Below are 16,945 nucleotides of genomic sequence, written 5' to 3'. Positions count from 1 at the left end.
TTCGTAGAAATAGAGACTTTCGCTACAAAGTTCAATTCAGCTCGCATAAGCGCTCAGTACCTAACGATATATTCACCTAAGTATTGCCGCTCACTTCTAACGCGTAGCTCTGTCCCTGTCTGGCCCTGAGTGACGCGATACCTATGTCGCTAGGGTTGTCGGCTCACCGATGCCTTGCTACCTACTACTATAATATTCATCGTTTATCTATCTACCTATTTGACCACCTATTCTATCTTACGTTTGTTGCGTATAATTGATTACTCAGTGAAATAAAAAATGAAAATAAACCTTTACTCAACTCAAGTAGAAAGATACTCATTGAAATATGTAGAAATAAGTTTTGAATTAATTAATTTACAAGATAAACACAGATAATAATACCTAATTTAGTAGTCTGCGATTAGAAACTCGTAATTGTTGGAATTTTAAGATAGTCACACATCTGATCGCGGGGTACGCTGACAGTACAAGTACGGAGGCCAGCACATCATTTACCCTAATCTGTCAAAATTCTTTAATTTACTTTTTAAATTTTAACTCTACGTGTGAGCAGCGACACCCGTCAGACAGAGTGGCGCCCGGCGCCTCGCGAATTTGTAGGCATATATCGCTGTAGGTACGGCCGAGTGGCGGTGGCCTGCCATGGGGTCCGAGCGCCAAATATATTCCAATTAGTAGTACTCCACATTTGTATACTCCTTGCAGCAAATAGTAGCCTGCTGCAAACTTGAAACAAATCAGTGTCAATGTCAAAATGTTCTGTCACTGTCATGTTGAAATGAGGTGGTATCTAGGTTCTGAATGTTGGCAGTCTCGAATCTCGATCAAGTCTCGATATCCAACGACCAAAGCACAGGCACGTTGATACTATATATTCAACTTTAAACTAAACGTCATAAAGTTGAGAATCCAAATTAGCGACTTTTATCAATGAATGTTGGGCCTACCGGCCTGTTACAAGTAGTATTTGTTAAGTATATTAAAAACAATCGAAATAGTACTTAAACAATTTAGTAAACACATTATTTTATATATGATTAAACATTAATTTATAAGATAATTAGATTTAAGTTAATTTATGCGGATGTTAAATTGATATGTTTTGTTTTGTTGATCTTATTTGTTTGTTTGGGTCTGGTAACATTGCGCGCGAAATCAGTTGGCGGGCCGATCAATATTCAGCTTCAGTAGCTTCTTTCAGTCAACTGTTTCTGTTTTTGCCTATTAATTTTTAGTATTCGTTCGTTCGTCCATCACTGTATACAGTGTAGCTAATCAATAAAATCATTTACTAGAACGTTTTATTTTTCTCTGATAAATAATCAAATATTTGGTGATTAATTATTATTTGTGTTCTATTTAATCAGGTGAGTTCAAATAAATATTATTTTAAATAAAATATTGTTGATTTTTTAACGAAACACTACTATTCTAATTTTGTCTTCCTAAACAAATAAATATATAAGTAAGTTTGAGTTATAATAAATAAATGAGTTTAAACTGTACTAGGTATACACATAAAATAAATAAAAATAAATTACAGTAGGACCTATGAAAAAATATTATTTTATTTAATCATTTTAGAATTTATTTTGTTGGTAAATAATAAACAAATAGTTTTTCTTCTACTTATTTTTGTGATTATGTAGGCTGGGTAGATTACCTTTATCAAGTTCAGTAAACTACATAGGTTTAGACCCTATTGGTACCAAGTTACCTGGCCTGTGGTCAACAGTGGTTACTTACCACAATTACAGGCAATTGATGTATGTATTTATGTTATGATGTATGTCAAATTTCTTAGATAGAGTTTCTTGTGCCTGTCTTGATTAGAGCCTCTGAGGGTTGAGGATGGAAAAGTGTTGTCTGCGCTGAGGACTAAAATCATGTTTATATGTATATGGTTTCTACATCTATATGAGAATGAAACAAGGATATGTGAGATAGAGATAACTGATCAACATATACTGTACATAGGTAACTGTCCACTGTTCAATATGGAAGAGAATGAATGTAATCTGGTGATCAAAGGCTTGCCTGTTATCTCCGTTGTCTTCAACCACTTGAAGAAAATTAAATTTTAATACATCAAGGCGAGCTGGCTCCTTGATGTATGAATTTGTTATCATGAATAGTGCACTAGCTAAGGAAAGCACGGTAAAACTCGGTGCAACAGAGAGTGTGTTCTTCTTCAGATTTAAATTGATGATGAATATGAATGGCTAATGGATTTGTTTATTTCAACCTCTAAACAACTTCTAAAAAAAAATATACCCGTTGCATTGAGATCCTTCTCCTTTTTATTAGGAAGTAGGTTTAAAAAGGCAAAAGTTTAGTTTTTGAATCATTTATTAAATGAAAATATTTTAGACTTATTTCGATTTTTTTTTTTTGAGCGGGGTAAATCATCCGATGACTTCTCCCCCCTTGGGCGAGGCGAGAGGGAGTGTCAGACTCTTACTGACTAAAAACCTCCCCGTTCCTTCACCTGCTTTTCGAGCCGGAGCCCCGGTAAACCCGCTAGGTAGTCCGCAGCTCCGGATCAGGCATCAGCCCTACTGGGCCCCATCTGTGGTGGTCTGATGGCTCTTTGAGGCGCGCGCGAGACTTATTTAGATGCAGGCTAGTTTAGACACTATATGAATACTACAAAAAAAAAAATACTGACCGAATTATCCTCCTTTTTGTGAAATTAGTTAAAAGGCAGAAACATTTTGAATCAATTAAGAAATTTTTAACTGGTTCAAGATCGTGTTCAAGATACCCTAAAGAGGATAGAAAACCTAGTAAAGGGTACGAGGAGTTTCTAGATGCAGATTGCATCCTACTGGCCTATCTGAAAGTCATAGGAACTTAGGTATGTTTAACAATGGAAGTCCTGTAGCTGATAAGCATGAAGCGGGTTGCATGTTGATACAAATGCCCCTAATTATGAATTATCTGAATGTACACATGAATGCAATAAATAATTTGTGTTTGAGTATGTTGATCATGAGAGAATGTATGATTACGAAAGGTACGCACGCAACGTCACGCATTTTATCCCCGAAGGGGTAGGCAGAGATGCTCATTACGACACGTAATGCCGCTATACAATGTACACCCACTTTTCACCATTTGTCACCACTGTTCAAATTTTTGAAAAACCGTAAACACCCCATTAATACTTTGCCTGACCCGGGAATCGAACCCGAGACCCCTTGTTCGGCAGTCGCACTTGCGACCACTCGACCAACGAGGCAATCATCACGGAAGGTATTTTTAAGAAGGATGTAATAACATCCTTCTCGATAAACCCGGTTCGGGTACCTAGTGCGCATTTGTTTTCTTAAAGGTATGAAGTCGAGAGTCGAGTAGACATGATACCTATTTATTACTTAAGTAATTAGGTAAGTAGGTACTGTAGATACTTTTCCATGATTTGAGGGACCTTAATTAAGTAATAAAGCGTTGTTTAAAATTTTATTTACCTAAGTATAAGTAGGTTACCTATCTAATAAAAATTCAATGCCTACCTACTTTTATTTTTAGGGTTCCACACACAAAGTATAAAGCGGGAACCTATTAAGTACCTATTAAACTTACTGTTTTAAATTACTTAAGTTTTCGATTATGTAAAAAATAAAATTATTGATTTGATGATGGATAAATAAAAAAAGAATGTCTTAAGTTCCTCTAATAAGTATTAGTTAGTACCTAAATACATTAACATTTACATTATATTTTCTCCTCCTTTAGATCGCACCGGAGGCTGGGCATCATGTTTGGTGATCTTGAACGGACTTGGTACAATCCGTGGCAATGGATGATAAAACCATTACCGACTTACACTGATTTTTTGTACAGTCATCGAATATTTACGAATCCAATATATACACGTTTTATCCATACAATTCCTATATATGCGAATCCCAACTATACGAATTTCAGCCATAACGATTCCATTTATACTAGTTTTAAGAGTACCGAACCTAAATATATAAATTTAATTTGTGTTAAAGCTTTATGGGATCAGGATGATCCCCTATTTACTGACTGTGTAGAGACAAGACCTACTAATTCTGGACCAATTTACACGAATGCTTTGAATAATAGTCCTATGAATTCTATGAGTGTGTACACCACTCCGACGCATGTTACGGCTATGCATGCCACGCCAATGCAGGCGACGCGTATACACCCTAAGCCCATATGGGTAAGTGTCCCACACACAAGGCTGACGGCTGAAATTGAAGAAGCCGTTCCACGACCACGACCACTGAAGACGCAGCTGAACGGTGGATCAAAATGGCTGTGTCCTGGTGACGTTTTAAACCTCCGCATAAGTACGTTAAACATTAACAGCGATTTTTCTAACAATATAAATGAGGCCTTACTCTATGTTCTTAATAAAATTATACCGACTGTCTTAATCAAACTTAAAATTGGGTAGGTACCTAGTTTGTTTTTGACTGAAGCAAAAATAAATTATTTCGATATTTTAATACTATAAAATAATCAAAAATAAACACATGTTCATTCATAGATTTGATACCTACATAATTTTCGATTTTTTCTAGCTAATTTTCTAAAAATAAGTCTGTTATTTGACGTAAAAATCTGATGTCGTCATAACGTAATACATACTTATTTTATAAGTAGGTACAAAAAACAAAATATCGTTTCTGACGTTTCGAAAAAGGTATTTAATTTGACTAGTAGGAACCTAGCCTATTAATGAACATTACCTACCTACTTACTGCCTTGATGGCCGAGTAAAGAATTATGTACCTACTTACTTAGGTATTACAAGGAACGACCGCTTACTTAATTGATGATTAGTATGATATGAACAGTAAGACCTCATTTTATAAGTAACTATAACTAGGTACCTATAATTAATCCTAAGGATCAATTATTTTCTTCCTACTACAAAATATCATATGAAGTCTGATGTTAATTAAAAACGTTAGAAACGTGTTGAATTTAAATTTTACTGTTTGAAACAATTAGGTATTTTAATTTTTGTTACAGATAGATTTATTCGGCGTATAGATGAACCTCTGGCTCTAGGGTACACTGACAAGATAGATGATTTTCAACGAGCGTTTCTTAGAACAATCGATACTCATTTTGATAAAAAAGGTAATCTTTTGACAGACGAATTTAGGGCTACGGAGGCTCTCCTTGTTGGGATTGGAATGCGTGAAAAGCCGTCCAATGTAAGTTGAACCTCCTCATATAAGTTATTCCATAGTAGCTTATTTCAAAAGGCTTTATAAAAAAAAGTTCCTTTCAATTTGTCAACAGTGCGGTGTATGCCGGCGGATCTGCGCGACGGTTTGCAGCACATGCCGTGTGGCGTATTTCTGCTCTGCACGCTGCATCCGCTATCTAGCGGCGCTACATGTCCATGAGTGCTCTAGTATGCGAAATTATCGCATTCAATTTTTTATGGAACAAGTGAAAATGCGACGTCGTCCGCGCCCCTAGCTTGCAGGTAACGTACCTACCTATTTAGAATTAAAAATACAAAACACTTACCTTACTGAGCTATTGACTGACTGACAGACAACACCGAGACCACAGAGCCGAAACTACTGGATGTAGGAAGCCGAAACTCAGCATGTACCTTCATGGATAAGGCATTCGGCAGGCAATACTCTTAGGTGACATTTGAGAGTGGCACATTTCAATTTTAATTAATTATTTTAGGCTGCCAAAATCCTTTATCTACCGAGTAGCATGTACATAAGTCCTGAGCAACTCCTTTATCCTAAAAATAACGATACTTCGTTGAGGAAGCAGGTACAATATATAAATTGTGTATGTGGCTTTTCTACTATTCACTTATGGTACACTACCTACCTATTGCCAGTGGTTTCGCCGTTCCCGTGGGATAGAAAAATCCTATTACCCAAGTCAGTTCATACCCTGTTTGTATACTAAACATCAAAATCCGTTTAGTGGTTTAACGTGATTGACAGACAAACATCCAAACAATAAAACTTACACATTAATATTAGTGTGATATAAGTCGTATGCTATCGTGGGACTATGTTATATGACTGCCCTGAATCAGAAGTATTTTTGTATAATAGCCAATTAGTCAAGCATAAACTCTTTTCAGAAGAAATAAACAAACTGTACCCACCTGTGTAGCACATTAAAAAAAAAAACAATAAACATCGACAAGAAGTCGTATAAAACGGGGTCGCACTCTTCAACTCTTACACCAATTAAAACTTTATTTATTTTTATTTTTAAAACTTGTGCTCCGACTCAGTTAGCAATATTGTGCCTATTTTGGTACTGGCAGGCACTTTCTTCATAGCTTTTTAAGGTTTCTTTATTTTACGTAATAATTCTTTCGTACGGTACGAAGCTATGCCGATCACTCGTGATAAAACAATCGACTGGTAATTTATTCAGTATACATCATTGATTTGCGATTGTTAAAACAACTCTCAACTCAACTTCACGCCTTTTATCCCCGAAGGGGTAGGCGGAGGTGCACATTACGGCACATAATGCCGCTATGCAATGTACACCCTCTTTTTCACCATTTGTGTATTAAGTCCCGTGTAATAGGGGTTGTAATCGAACCCGAGGCCCCTTGTTCGGCAGTCGCACTTGCGACCACTCGACCAACGAGGCAGTCATTTAAAATTAATTAATTACATAAATTCACGTAATTAAAATTATTATGCTATTAAACTCTCGTTTATTAATTAACTAGCTTCCGTCCACGACTCCGTCCGCGCGGATGTCGGTCTTCGCGTGAATGTTTTATTTCTCTAGTTTGAGTAACTCTGACAATGACATCTTATAAATATCTATTGAACCCAAATACGGCTAGGCCCATAATAATTAAGGAGATCCCTCTATTGAGCTACTGCTGTTGAGCTCGCGTTCTGTAGTATAAAACAGAAAATTTAAGTTTTTTTTTTCTACGTATTTTTTCAGGAAAGGAATCCTATTTTATGCCCAGGATAATAAGGTATAATTATACCAAGTTTCATCGAAATCGAAACGTTAGTTTTCACGTGATGCCTAAACATATAGACAGACATACAGACAGACAAAAAAAAATCACATATTTGGGTTTGGTATCGATCCAGTAACACTATCCCTGCTATTATTTTTCAATATTTTCAATGTAAGTACAGAATTGACCCTTCTACAGATTTATTATAGGTACAGATGTGACCTTCTTCTACAAAATTCAACACACACACATAACAAGGGTAATCCATAATATGGATTACCCTTGTTATGTGTTACATACTATGTTAACATATTATGTTCTATGTGTGTTACAGGGATGTTAGTTATATTATCTAGGTATATAAAATAATTGAACTGTTGCAAAAGCTGAATATCCATAGGCGGGTAACAGATATTCAGTTATCACGCTTATAACATTAAAATTATCTTCTAAAACGATTATATTCTTGTTATCTATAAGAAATTAAGCCAAAAAGTGGTCCTCATAAATTGACCTCGAAAATTCACTTCAAAATCTGTACTGTAATGTAAGAGTAGAGTAGAGTAGAGTAGAGAGGTACTGACTTTATTAACGTGGTTTGCAGATATCTGAAGGAGCCACGCAGAAAAGGAACGTTGTAAGAGATTGATGTGATGTTACGGCCAAGTGTAACCAAAGAGACTGCTTAAATGAAGTCTGTGTCTATATTTAGTTAGGCTATATACCTAATATTACTTATAATAGTTATTAGCCTCTTCGCGATTCGAAACTGTTGTTTATGGATTTTATAGAACCTAATTTTAATCTTTTCATTCTGTCCACAATGTTGCTAAAACTCTTGCCTTTAAACTTATATTCTGGTACAGTTTCGAATCAAAAGCGTAGGTGTGTGTCGTCAGATGTTAATAAGACTAATAATAACCAGTCTAAAAGGCTTGGGCAGCTGCTTACAGTAAACAGCGCGCAGTGATTTGACAGTGATCAGTGGTATGAGATATCGTGCTTCGTGCAAAATGTGAGAAAATGGAATAAATCCGAATTTTTGGACGCACTCAAAGACGCGTTCTAATTTATTTATGTAAACGTTAAGACAGTGAATGCCAATTTGTAAATTGTAGGATATGTAGTTCCAGCATTAAAAAAAAGGAAAATATGAAGGTATAAAGCTTGTTTCAAAATTAATTAAAAAATTATACATCTTAATGTATAAAGCTACAATTGCCAGGTTAAACTGATTGACCAGGTTGACTGATATTTTAATGCCCTCAATGAAGAAAAGTCACCATAATACCTACTCAAAGGTTTATTAATTTTCCAAATGATAATAACTGTCTATAATAATATAATGTAAGTAGGTACCTAAATATTGGATAGCATTGCACAGATTGAAAGGCGTGAATAGAGAAAGTCCTTATGACGTTAAATTCTGTGTTTTTAACTCAAGTACTTCATAAAATCATCTTATTCTACTAACTATTATTACAGTCCCTCGGTTCATCATTGAACCTATTTTTGTCAAACCGCAATGAAAGAAGGTTTTAATTGAGTTTCGTTTTGGTAAATGTGAGGAATTAGGTACTTTTTGATAAAATGATCTACTTGTATACATAATATATATATTGCTTATAATTAATGGATCTTGCACACTATGCAGTCGGCATTCGTTCTTGGGTACGAACAATATTTATGGTGAAGGATAAACGGTTTGTAACACATGATCGGTATTTATTTCACTCTATGTAATTTAAAGGACATCACCCATTTTGGTTCAAATTGGAAAGTACCGGCCAAGATGAAAAAATATTTTAATCCGTTAGTACTTGACCCCTTAAGCATTTTTATCATGGCACCGAAACTGTGGAACTTCAGAAGTACCTCAGAAGTATTTAGATTATAAGCTCTGTAATCTGCTACCAAAGTAGAAGGTACATTCACTTGCAAAATAAGTCTAAAGAAACTATAAGTTTTTGATCAATAATGACTGACTTTTCATTAATTTTGTTGTATTGTTCGCAGACCTTTTGCATGTGACTGTACATATAATTGATTCAATGGATGTCAGTGTTTTCACAAAGTAGTTAAATGTTTTACATCGAATTTAAGTTTATGTAGTAAGCACAATATGTATTACCAAAGGATATAGGTAAATGGAATACCTAAACATTTACACCTTTTAATGTAATTTCATTTATAGGGCTATTATTAATCATTTATTTTATTTTTTATTTATATATACAAACATACACTTTTAAACTATACTTGATACTTTTAATCTGTGTAGATAGAGTAAGAAAATTTTAACTTTAAGATTTTTTGATGTCTTTACTGGATGTATTTAGTATAAGATAGTGTGAAGACACACTATAAGTACCTAATTAATTAATTATAATTTTACGTAGTAATTTGTGTAGTGTGCCGTGCACCTCGTATCTACACCAAAATCACAAACTACTGCCAAAGCAGAGACTCAAATTGTAATAAATAATTTTAGTATTCTATTGTACCTACCTATACAATCTTCGAAATGATTTACCTCTACAATTTAAGATATATTGTGTGTTTATGCGAATTAACGTTTCAGGTTAACTTTTTGACCATCACACTAAAAAAAAGAAAAGGTGTGTTCTAGCTTACCTAAACGAAATTATGAATTTTGTCACTATTCTATCTACTAAAGTCGCGGTGGTCAAAGTGTTAATGATATTATGAATACTTACGTATTACTGAATACTCGATGTTTAATTGTAAGTAGTGAAATAAATGTATTTGGTGTAATTTTGGTTCGCGTCTTATTGTTGTTTCGTCAGCTTTCAGTGTTGTTTTATTTCAAAATACTGGAGTGTACAATACCTATGACTTATATTCGCAAACCAAGTAATTTTTTTGCAGTTACCCTTCGCATCTCTCGTTTAATTACCTATCTTTTAAAGAACCTGAGTACCTGTGCTGCCTTTTTAGGTACAAAAGTTTAGGGGCAGTAATCTAACAAACCTCTGCACATTGTCGATAGATGGCGCTAAGCGTCACTTGTATCACGCCAAGGCTGGCTAGACAAAAAAAACTGGGGTTTTTTTTTCTAGAAAACTAAGTACAGTTCTTAATAGGTAACTCCTCATTTTTAATTATCCATATATTGAGTCGGCTTGAATTTTTTTTTTATTCTCTGGACGGCCATAAACTACTATTACTATCAAGTCACTTCGAACCATAAAATTGTTGTCAATCAACACCCCCTAGAATCTTGAAACCAAAACCTTTTTGTATTCCATGAGCAACCATGCCTTTTAACTGAAATTTTTGTAGTCCAATTTCCATTATACTCAATGATTTCAGATTTGGTCTAATTTCGGTGACATTGACAGCTGGTTATGCTACCTACCTATCTCTTTCTTACACGATTTAGTCGTATTAAAAATTATAATACGTGTTTATATTTGAAGATAGCGAAATTAAAGTAAAATAACGAAAATTAATAAATGAAGAAACTGAAAAAGGTAATACAGGCTTTTGTTTTTTAATTTACCGATGTCAAAGTTTGTTTAAAATATTATATCACTTAAGGTGAAGATGTTATGTTATCTATCCTTTCATTGTTATAAAAAATAACAGATACCTAAAACAGTTATCGATCGATTTGGTAGGTTGGCAACACTTACTGATAACCACTGTCAAAAATATTGAACAAATACTTTTTGCACCGATTTACTGAGACAATCTTAATTTTTTTGTATAATCTAGCACAGTACATGCAAACACAAAAATTCATAAAGTTATCAAAATAATTGCAAAATGCAAACTTTGGGTTTATTATTGCAATTGCAACGAATGAAATTAAGTTAAATTATATTATCGTAGAATAGTTTTCAAAATTCCCGCCATAACCTAAGTAGTGTATAAGTGAAATGTTTTTTTTTCATTTTCCGATTTAATTATGGCGGATCTACAATGGTGCGTGAACCAAGTTCATAATCATTTTGTGTGAGTGCATTCCAGTTTTAAAACGTTGATGTGATTGCTAAAATTCGTCCGCACCGCGAAGGTGTGTGCCTGGGTGGGCGGAAACAAGATATGGCGGAGAATAGAGGTTCGGACAACGTCGTTATGCCGGACATTACCGAAGTATCCGAAGCCGATCCCCTGTCGGCGGGGGCCGATCACGATGCCGACCGATCTGATGACGGAGCTGTTTTGTCGACTGGAATCAAAAATACGAGATTGTCTAGTGATTCAAATGGCGTCGTCACGGTTCCAGTTTCTCTGCCGGTCGGCACACTTATTACTGGGACCACTTTTAACGTGATAACGTCAGATCAGCTGCCACATTTCAAACCTATGATATGTGTTGATAATGGGTTTATATCAGGTGGGCCCGTATCTGTGTCAGATGACATAAAACCAACTCATATTGTGATCCAAAACCCAACTTCGCCAGTGACAAGAGCAGAGGAGAGTAGCTCTAGTACAACAAGTGCTCGACATACGAGCGCTCGATCATGGGCTGAGACTGCTAGCATGCCAATACTGCCTATTCGATGTAAAAATACGCCAGCCGAGCTTCATAAACAAAGGTTTGGTTCTGGGGGTAGAGGCAGGTGTATAAAATACGGAATGGAATGGTACACTCCTAGTGAATTTGAGGCCTTATGTGGAAGGGCGTCTAGTAAAGACTGGAAGAGATCTATTAGGTTTGGAGGGCGCAGCATCCAGGCACTGATAGATGAGGGAATACTGACCCCTCATGCCACAAGCTGTACTTGTGGGGCTTGCTGTGATGACCAGACAGGTGGGGATTCAGACAGTACTTTGTTGATACAGTAAGTTAGTAGTTAGCTAGGCTTTATTATTCGTTCACATAACCAAAAGCAATAAAATAATGCTTAAATGCTGCTAAGTTAGTAAACAGAATGATACAACCTCAAAAAAGTTTAGGTTACATTTGTGTCAAAACAAATGGTATAAATATGAGAGCTAGTGTAAATGAGACAAGTAAACTAAACTACTATACATAACATATAAGAATTAGGTATTAAGAACACAGTTTTGCATCTCTTAATGGGGTCATCTCTAAAATCTGGATATTTACCCCCACAAGGAGGTTATGTTAATATTGGCTGATTAAACTCCTGTAGAATATATAAATAATAAATATTGTACATTCTTTCCCACCTGCTTTAATTTAAATAAATATGATGTCTTATACACAAATAGTACAAAATAATAGACTTATAAATAAAGAATTTACATATACATAGATACAAACTATGAAAGATAAATAACAACACTTTTCACACACCGGCTTTTGGACAGTTAATAGGATTGGCTCCTATTGTAATTGATGCTGAAGGGGTGCCCTAAAAGGCTTGTCTGGTTCCAACTATTGGGTGTTGTTTATCCTATTACCTATGGACACAACAAAAAAGAAAGAATTTAGGTGACATACAGGGTAGGAATTACAAACATCGCTATTTAACAAATGTTTATGCATTTTTTAAATCTTTTTATGTTTAGTTCTTATTAATCTCTCTATTCAAGCATAGCAATCTGTAAATTTAATTCACTAAATTAATAACAATTGGAACCTACCAGTTAGTTAATCATACGGGGGAAGGTAGGTATAATTTTTTTTATATTATAATCTATAAATTTAATAAAAGTAGGTACTTCACTAAAGCAGCATAATTGACAAAATAATAGTTGCAAAAGCATAGTTACACATGAATAATGGAAGTGAATGATTAGAAATAAATAAATAATCAAAAATCAATATTACATTACATATAATACTCAGTAATATAACACAAAATCAAATCAATGTAATACCCACAACATTTTTCACATATTACTTATTGAGAAATAAGCTGTTACAAGTAGTTAAACAAAATTAGATTTGTATAGAAGTTTAAAATAAAAATCTAATTAAAATTACACAGACAAAAGCTATGGAGTGATGATAAATTACCTAACTATTAGTGCTTATAAACTAACTTAACTATTTAAGGAATTAGTAGTATCACCTGTATACCTGATACTAGTATCAGGCTATACCTTTGATCCCAATTGACCAGCAAGAAATATTTCACTCCTCAGCTATGGGACCAGTGCGGTTATTCACACCATACAAGAGAAGAAGACGTCACAATCAAGATGGAGAAGAGAAGAAACCAAAATTAAAAAGAGAATCTAGCATAGGAGATGGTGATGTAGATAATATACACCAGAGCAGCAACAATAGCAATAACTCTAAGGAAGCCTGGCAGACTATTGCCGAGGGCTTGGACACAAATGCTGACTACCATTTACTAGAGAATCCAGATACCAATGCTGAATCTATTTCAGGTAAGCCTTATATGCATACATACTTATTATCTGGAAATGACTGGAAAGTTAACTGAAAACTATAATTAATGTATTTATTATTTCTATTTATGAATCTATCATCTTTCATTGAAATGTAATTTTTAATTGATTCTAATGCATTGTAGATAGGTCGCCTTGTTTCTAATTCTGATCATTATTCAAAGCTACATAGTATTATGTATATAACTAGAATACTAATATGGATTGCATAGTTTGCATACTAATATTATGAATGATAGACTCAAAATATGAAAATTAGAATTATAAATCAGGGAATCAGTTGAACAACTCTTTATAACTCGAAATAGGAAATTAAGACATTATAATATGTGTAAAAGAATAGTGGCTAAATAGAACAGCGGGTATATTTTAAACTGATCAGAAAACAAAACAATATAATATTATAATATGGTCAGAATCGATTCAGTATAGTTAAAGAAAATGATACAGCCAAATAAATGTGGGAGATTCCAGTTCAGACAGATGTCACAGTTACGCACAATAGACCAGATATTATATACATAAATAAAATAGATAACAAAACATATTTAATAGGCATAACAGTACCATCAGATTACAATATAGGAGCCAAAGAAATAGAAAAATTAAGTAAATATCATTTATTACAAAAGGAAATAACCCGGTTATGGAACACACGAGCACAAGTCGTACCCATAGTCATAGCAGCGTCCGGAATGGTAGCTAAAAGTATCCACAAATATTGTACCCAGTTAGACTCTAACATTAACATCCATATCATGCAAAAACAGGCAGCTATTCACACAACCACCATCCTCAGTAAAGTTTTGGGGAACACTATATACGTAGATAGGGAACGCGATCCTCCTCTTCCTTGAGGGTCTCAGGGCGGGAGGATTGTGAAATACCGACTCTCACGAGTCGAGATGTAAGGCATTACACCACACTATTATAATATTTATGCATCACAAATTCCATTCCTTATAAATAGATCCATCAAGAATTTGTTAAAAAGTATTGCTAAATAAATTATTGCATTTATGTGCATTAGGTCTATCTAACCTCCTAGTATAGATAATTCTAAACTAGAAAGATATTAAAAGATCTTGTCTGTCTTGTCTGGACACAAGAACGCGATGATACGATTTTTCGCCAACAGATGGCGCCATCTGTAGGTAGGATACGTACTTACGTTTTCGTATTAACTATAAGTATTTGTGCGATATTATAACAAAATTATGAGTAGGAAGAACAAAAACTTATATAGTAAAACATTTTTATGAGTCTAATCAACATCTTCATAATAATATCAGCCACAAGACATTAGCTTCTGAACATAGGTCGCTTTATTAGTAAAGGATAATATTATGTATTATAAAAATTTTGTGTGAATGTAACATAAGTTCTTAATATAATGGTAATTCCTGTCCTAAAATTCTATAAGCATTGATTCAAAGGTCATTTTAAAAGATGCCATTGTTTCTGCAGCTGTTTGCAAAATAGCGCTCCCCTCGCTTTTCTCCCTAAGCGTTCGTCTCTCGTCCTTTAATAAAACTGGTTTGGTATTTATTGGTACTTCTTTACAAAAACCTGACTAGGTCAAGTCAGCTACAAAAAAAAAATAAAAATCTCACAACCATTATTTTGTACTTAGTAATTTTTTTTGTTTACTCTCTTGGCACTTTCATGACCGATAGGGCTTTAAAAAGATGTTATTCTCTGTTGTTATAACAATCTTAGATTTTTAGGTTGTTTTTTTTAGGTTTTGATTATAGGTATTTTTGTTTATAACAAAAGTGTTGAAATTTCCTTTTACCTACTTTAGTTTTAGTAAGAGTGACACTCCCTCTGGCTTAAAAAAAACATAGGTACTTCGCTATAAAGAAAAACATATATATATATATATATATATATAAAAACAAGTCTTAAATAGTTGCAGATTTAGCGTACTGTAAGTGCAATTTGCACATTCAGCCTCAGTTGTAACGTGTTAGAAAAGTGACTCCTATTAACAGTAGTATAAAACCTATAAAACTATGAAACAAAAAGTACATTACAAAAATATTAATCTTTTCACCGCCAACGACTTCTATAGAAGTTCCATGTATATACCTACTATAAAAAATACATTTACGATACATAAAACATTTCTTTTGTAAGATGGACACGACCGAAGCTCTATGTATTATTTTTTCTCATACAAAATAGGCTATTTTCTGTTTTAAAATGGTAAAACATAAAAGGTCTCAAATACTTTTATTTTTCCTGTCATTTCCAGGTGAATATAATTATATTTTTAAAACTGTCGCACTCAGAGACATTTAATGATTACTTAGTCACGATTCTGTTCCGAAAGCAATTACTAAGGACTGGGTTAAGTAACCATTAAATAACTTTGGGTGCGGCGGTTAGAGATAATTAAAATTTAATATTCTTTTAGTTGTATATAAGTATTATATATGTATAAATAATGTTGTTTAAAATTCAACCTTAGGTTATAGATGTGAAGTTTCGTTTTTGCTTTCGTGACTATTCGAGTGTTTGCCTTGCATTGCAGTTTGACCTTATGATAACGTATTAAAGTTTGATTCTGCGTGTTGCGTGTTGCAAAAAATTTTTTTTTTAAAACCTCGTAAATCTATCATCATGATAGATTTGGCGTGCGTTGTTAGTTAGATTGGAATTGATAAAGTCCATATTAAGAAAAGCAGAAAACAAAAGCAGCTTTGTGCCTTAGCGATTAAAAATTTCTTTACTGGTGCGATCCTCTGACACTTTTTTTTCTTGCCCAGCAGCGCAGCAATATGTCAAAACAAATTTTCTAGGAACTGATTTTGAGGTGTTTACATTTTATAGTTACAGGTGCTTAGATTAGTTTTGAATATTGAAATACTTACTCGGTCTTGCAAATTGCCATTTGTTTATATCATATTAATAGTTGGTGGTTTAAAGCGAAGTTGAGTGTAAAATAAGAATGGTCATAGTAAATGTTCCTTTTTTAAAATAATAGTAAATAAAGTATTTGAACAAGAAATGTAGTATTTGTAATCGATCAAAATGAAGATGATAACGGTGTGTAAGTTAAATCCCACCAAAACATTCTGTAATAAACTAGCCAAGCCTCGACGGAGTTGCTATTTATCTCTAGAAAGTAAGAAGCAAGGAAATCTGGCCAAAGTCATGCCTAGCTTAAGTTTCCTACTGCGATTTCTTTATTATTAAAGTTAATAATATGTAACTGACTGTTGAACGTTCTTTATACGTCAATGGTTATAACTCAACAGCCGAGGCACATAATATTAAGGCTCAAACAGGAGCCTGAAAATAGCGTAAAATTGAAAGCTTTGCGCTCATATTGGCGCTAAATATAAATTATAAATCTAAAGCACTAAGAGGGTTAAAGCGAGTTGCGCTGTGCTCAAAATAAATAAAGCGAAGCAAATGATTTACAAAAGCAAGATCTCATGTAGTTAACATCATATATTTATGATAACAGCTAACCTATTGGTTAGCTAACTTTTGCTATGGCGATTTACAAAAGATAAATAATTGATGTTATTCAATAAGTACTTTGCAATTATTTTCGTTAATTGATTAGTCGTGTCATTGAGTTCTGGGTCTGCATTGCATTTGTCCATT

At 34.0% G+C, this 16,945-nt stretch overlaps 2 protein-coding genes across 25 annotated transcripts in view; both read left to right on the top strand.

Moving 5' to 3' along the window:
- Positions 1-979: 979 nt before the first annotated feature.
- Positions 980-9,749, top strand: LOC118263802 (uncharacterized). The gene is made up of 5 exons (XM_035575984.2): positions 980-1,370; positions 3,742-4,328; positions 5,017-5,204; positions 5,293-5,482; positions 7,575-9,749. Exons 2-4 carry the CDS (start codon positions 3,764-3,766, stop codon positions 5,473-5,475), a joined length of 936 nt encoding a protein of 311 aa, XP_035431877.1. The 5' UTR covers positions 980-1,370; positions 3,742-3,763; the 3' UTR covers positions 5,476-5,482; positions 7,575-9,749.
- Positions 9,750-10,689: 940 nt separating this feature from the next.
- LOC118263820 (deformed epidermal autoregulatory factor 1) overlaps positions 10,690-16,945 on the top strand; it is a 53,434-nt gene continuing 47,178 nt past the window's right edge. For all 24 annotated transcript variants that reach the window (XR_007707046.1, XR_007707047.1, XR_007707040.1 and 21 more), the window contains exons 1-2: positions 10,690-11,753; positions 13,058-13,306. Coding sequence is in view for 1 of the 24 variants with exons in the window: in XM_035576013.2 (XP_035431906.1) it covers positions 11,039-11,753; positions 13,058-13,306 (964 nt within the window). In the remaining 23 variants the exon portion in view is untranslated. The remainder of the gene's footprint in view (positions 11,754-13,057; positions 13,307-16,945) is intronic.

This window comes from Spodoptera frugiperda, chromosome 25, assembly GCF_023101765.2.
Source record: "Spodoptera frugiperda isolate SF20-4 chromosome 25, AGI-APGP_CSIRO_Sfru_2.0, whole genome shotgun sequence".
NCBI lineage: Eukaryota > Metazoa > Arthropoda > Insecta > Lepidoptera > Noctuidae > Spodoptera > Spodoptera frugiperda.
The sequence above is the reverse complement of the archived record's forward strand: the minus strand, read 5'-3'. Positions and strand labels throughout refer to the sequence as shown.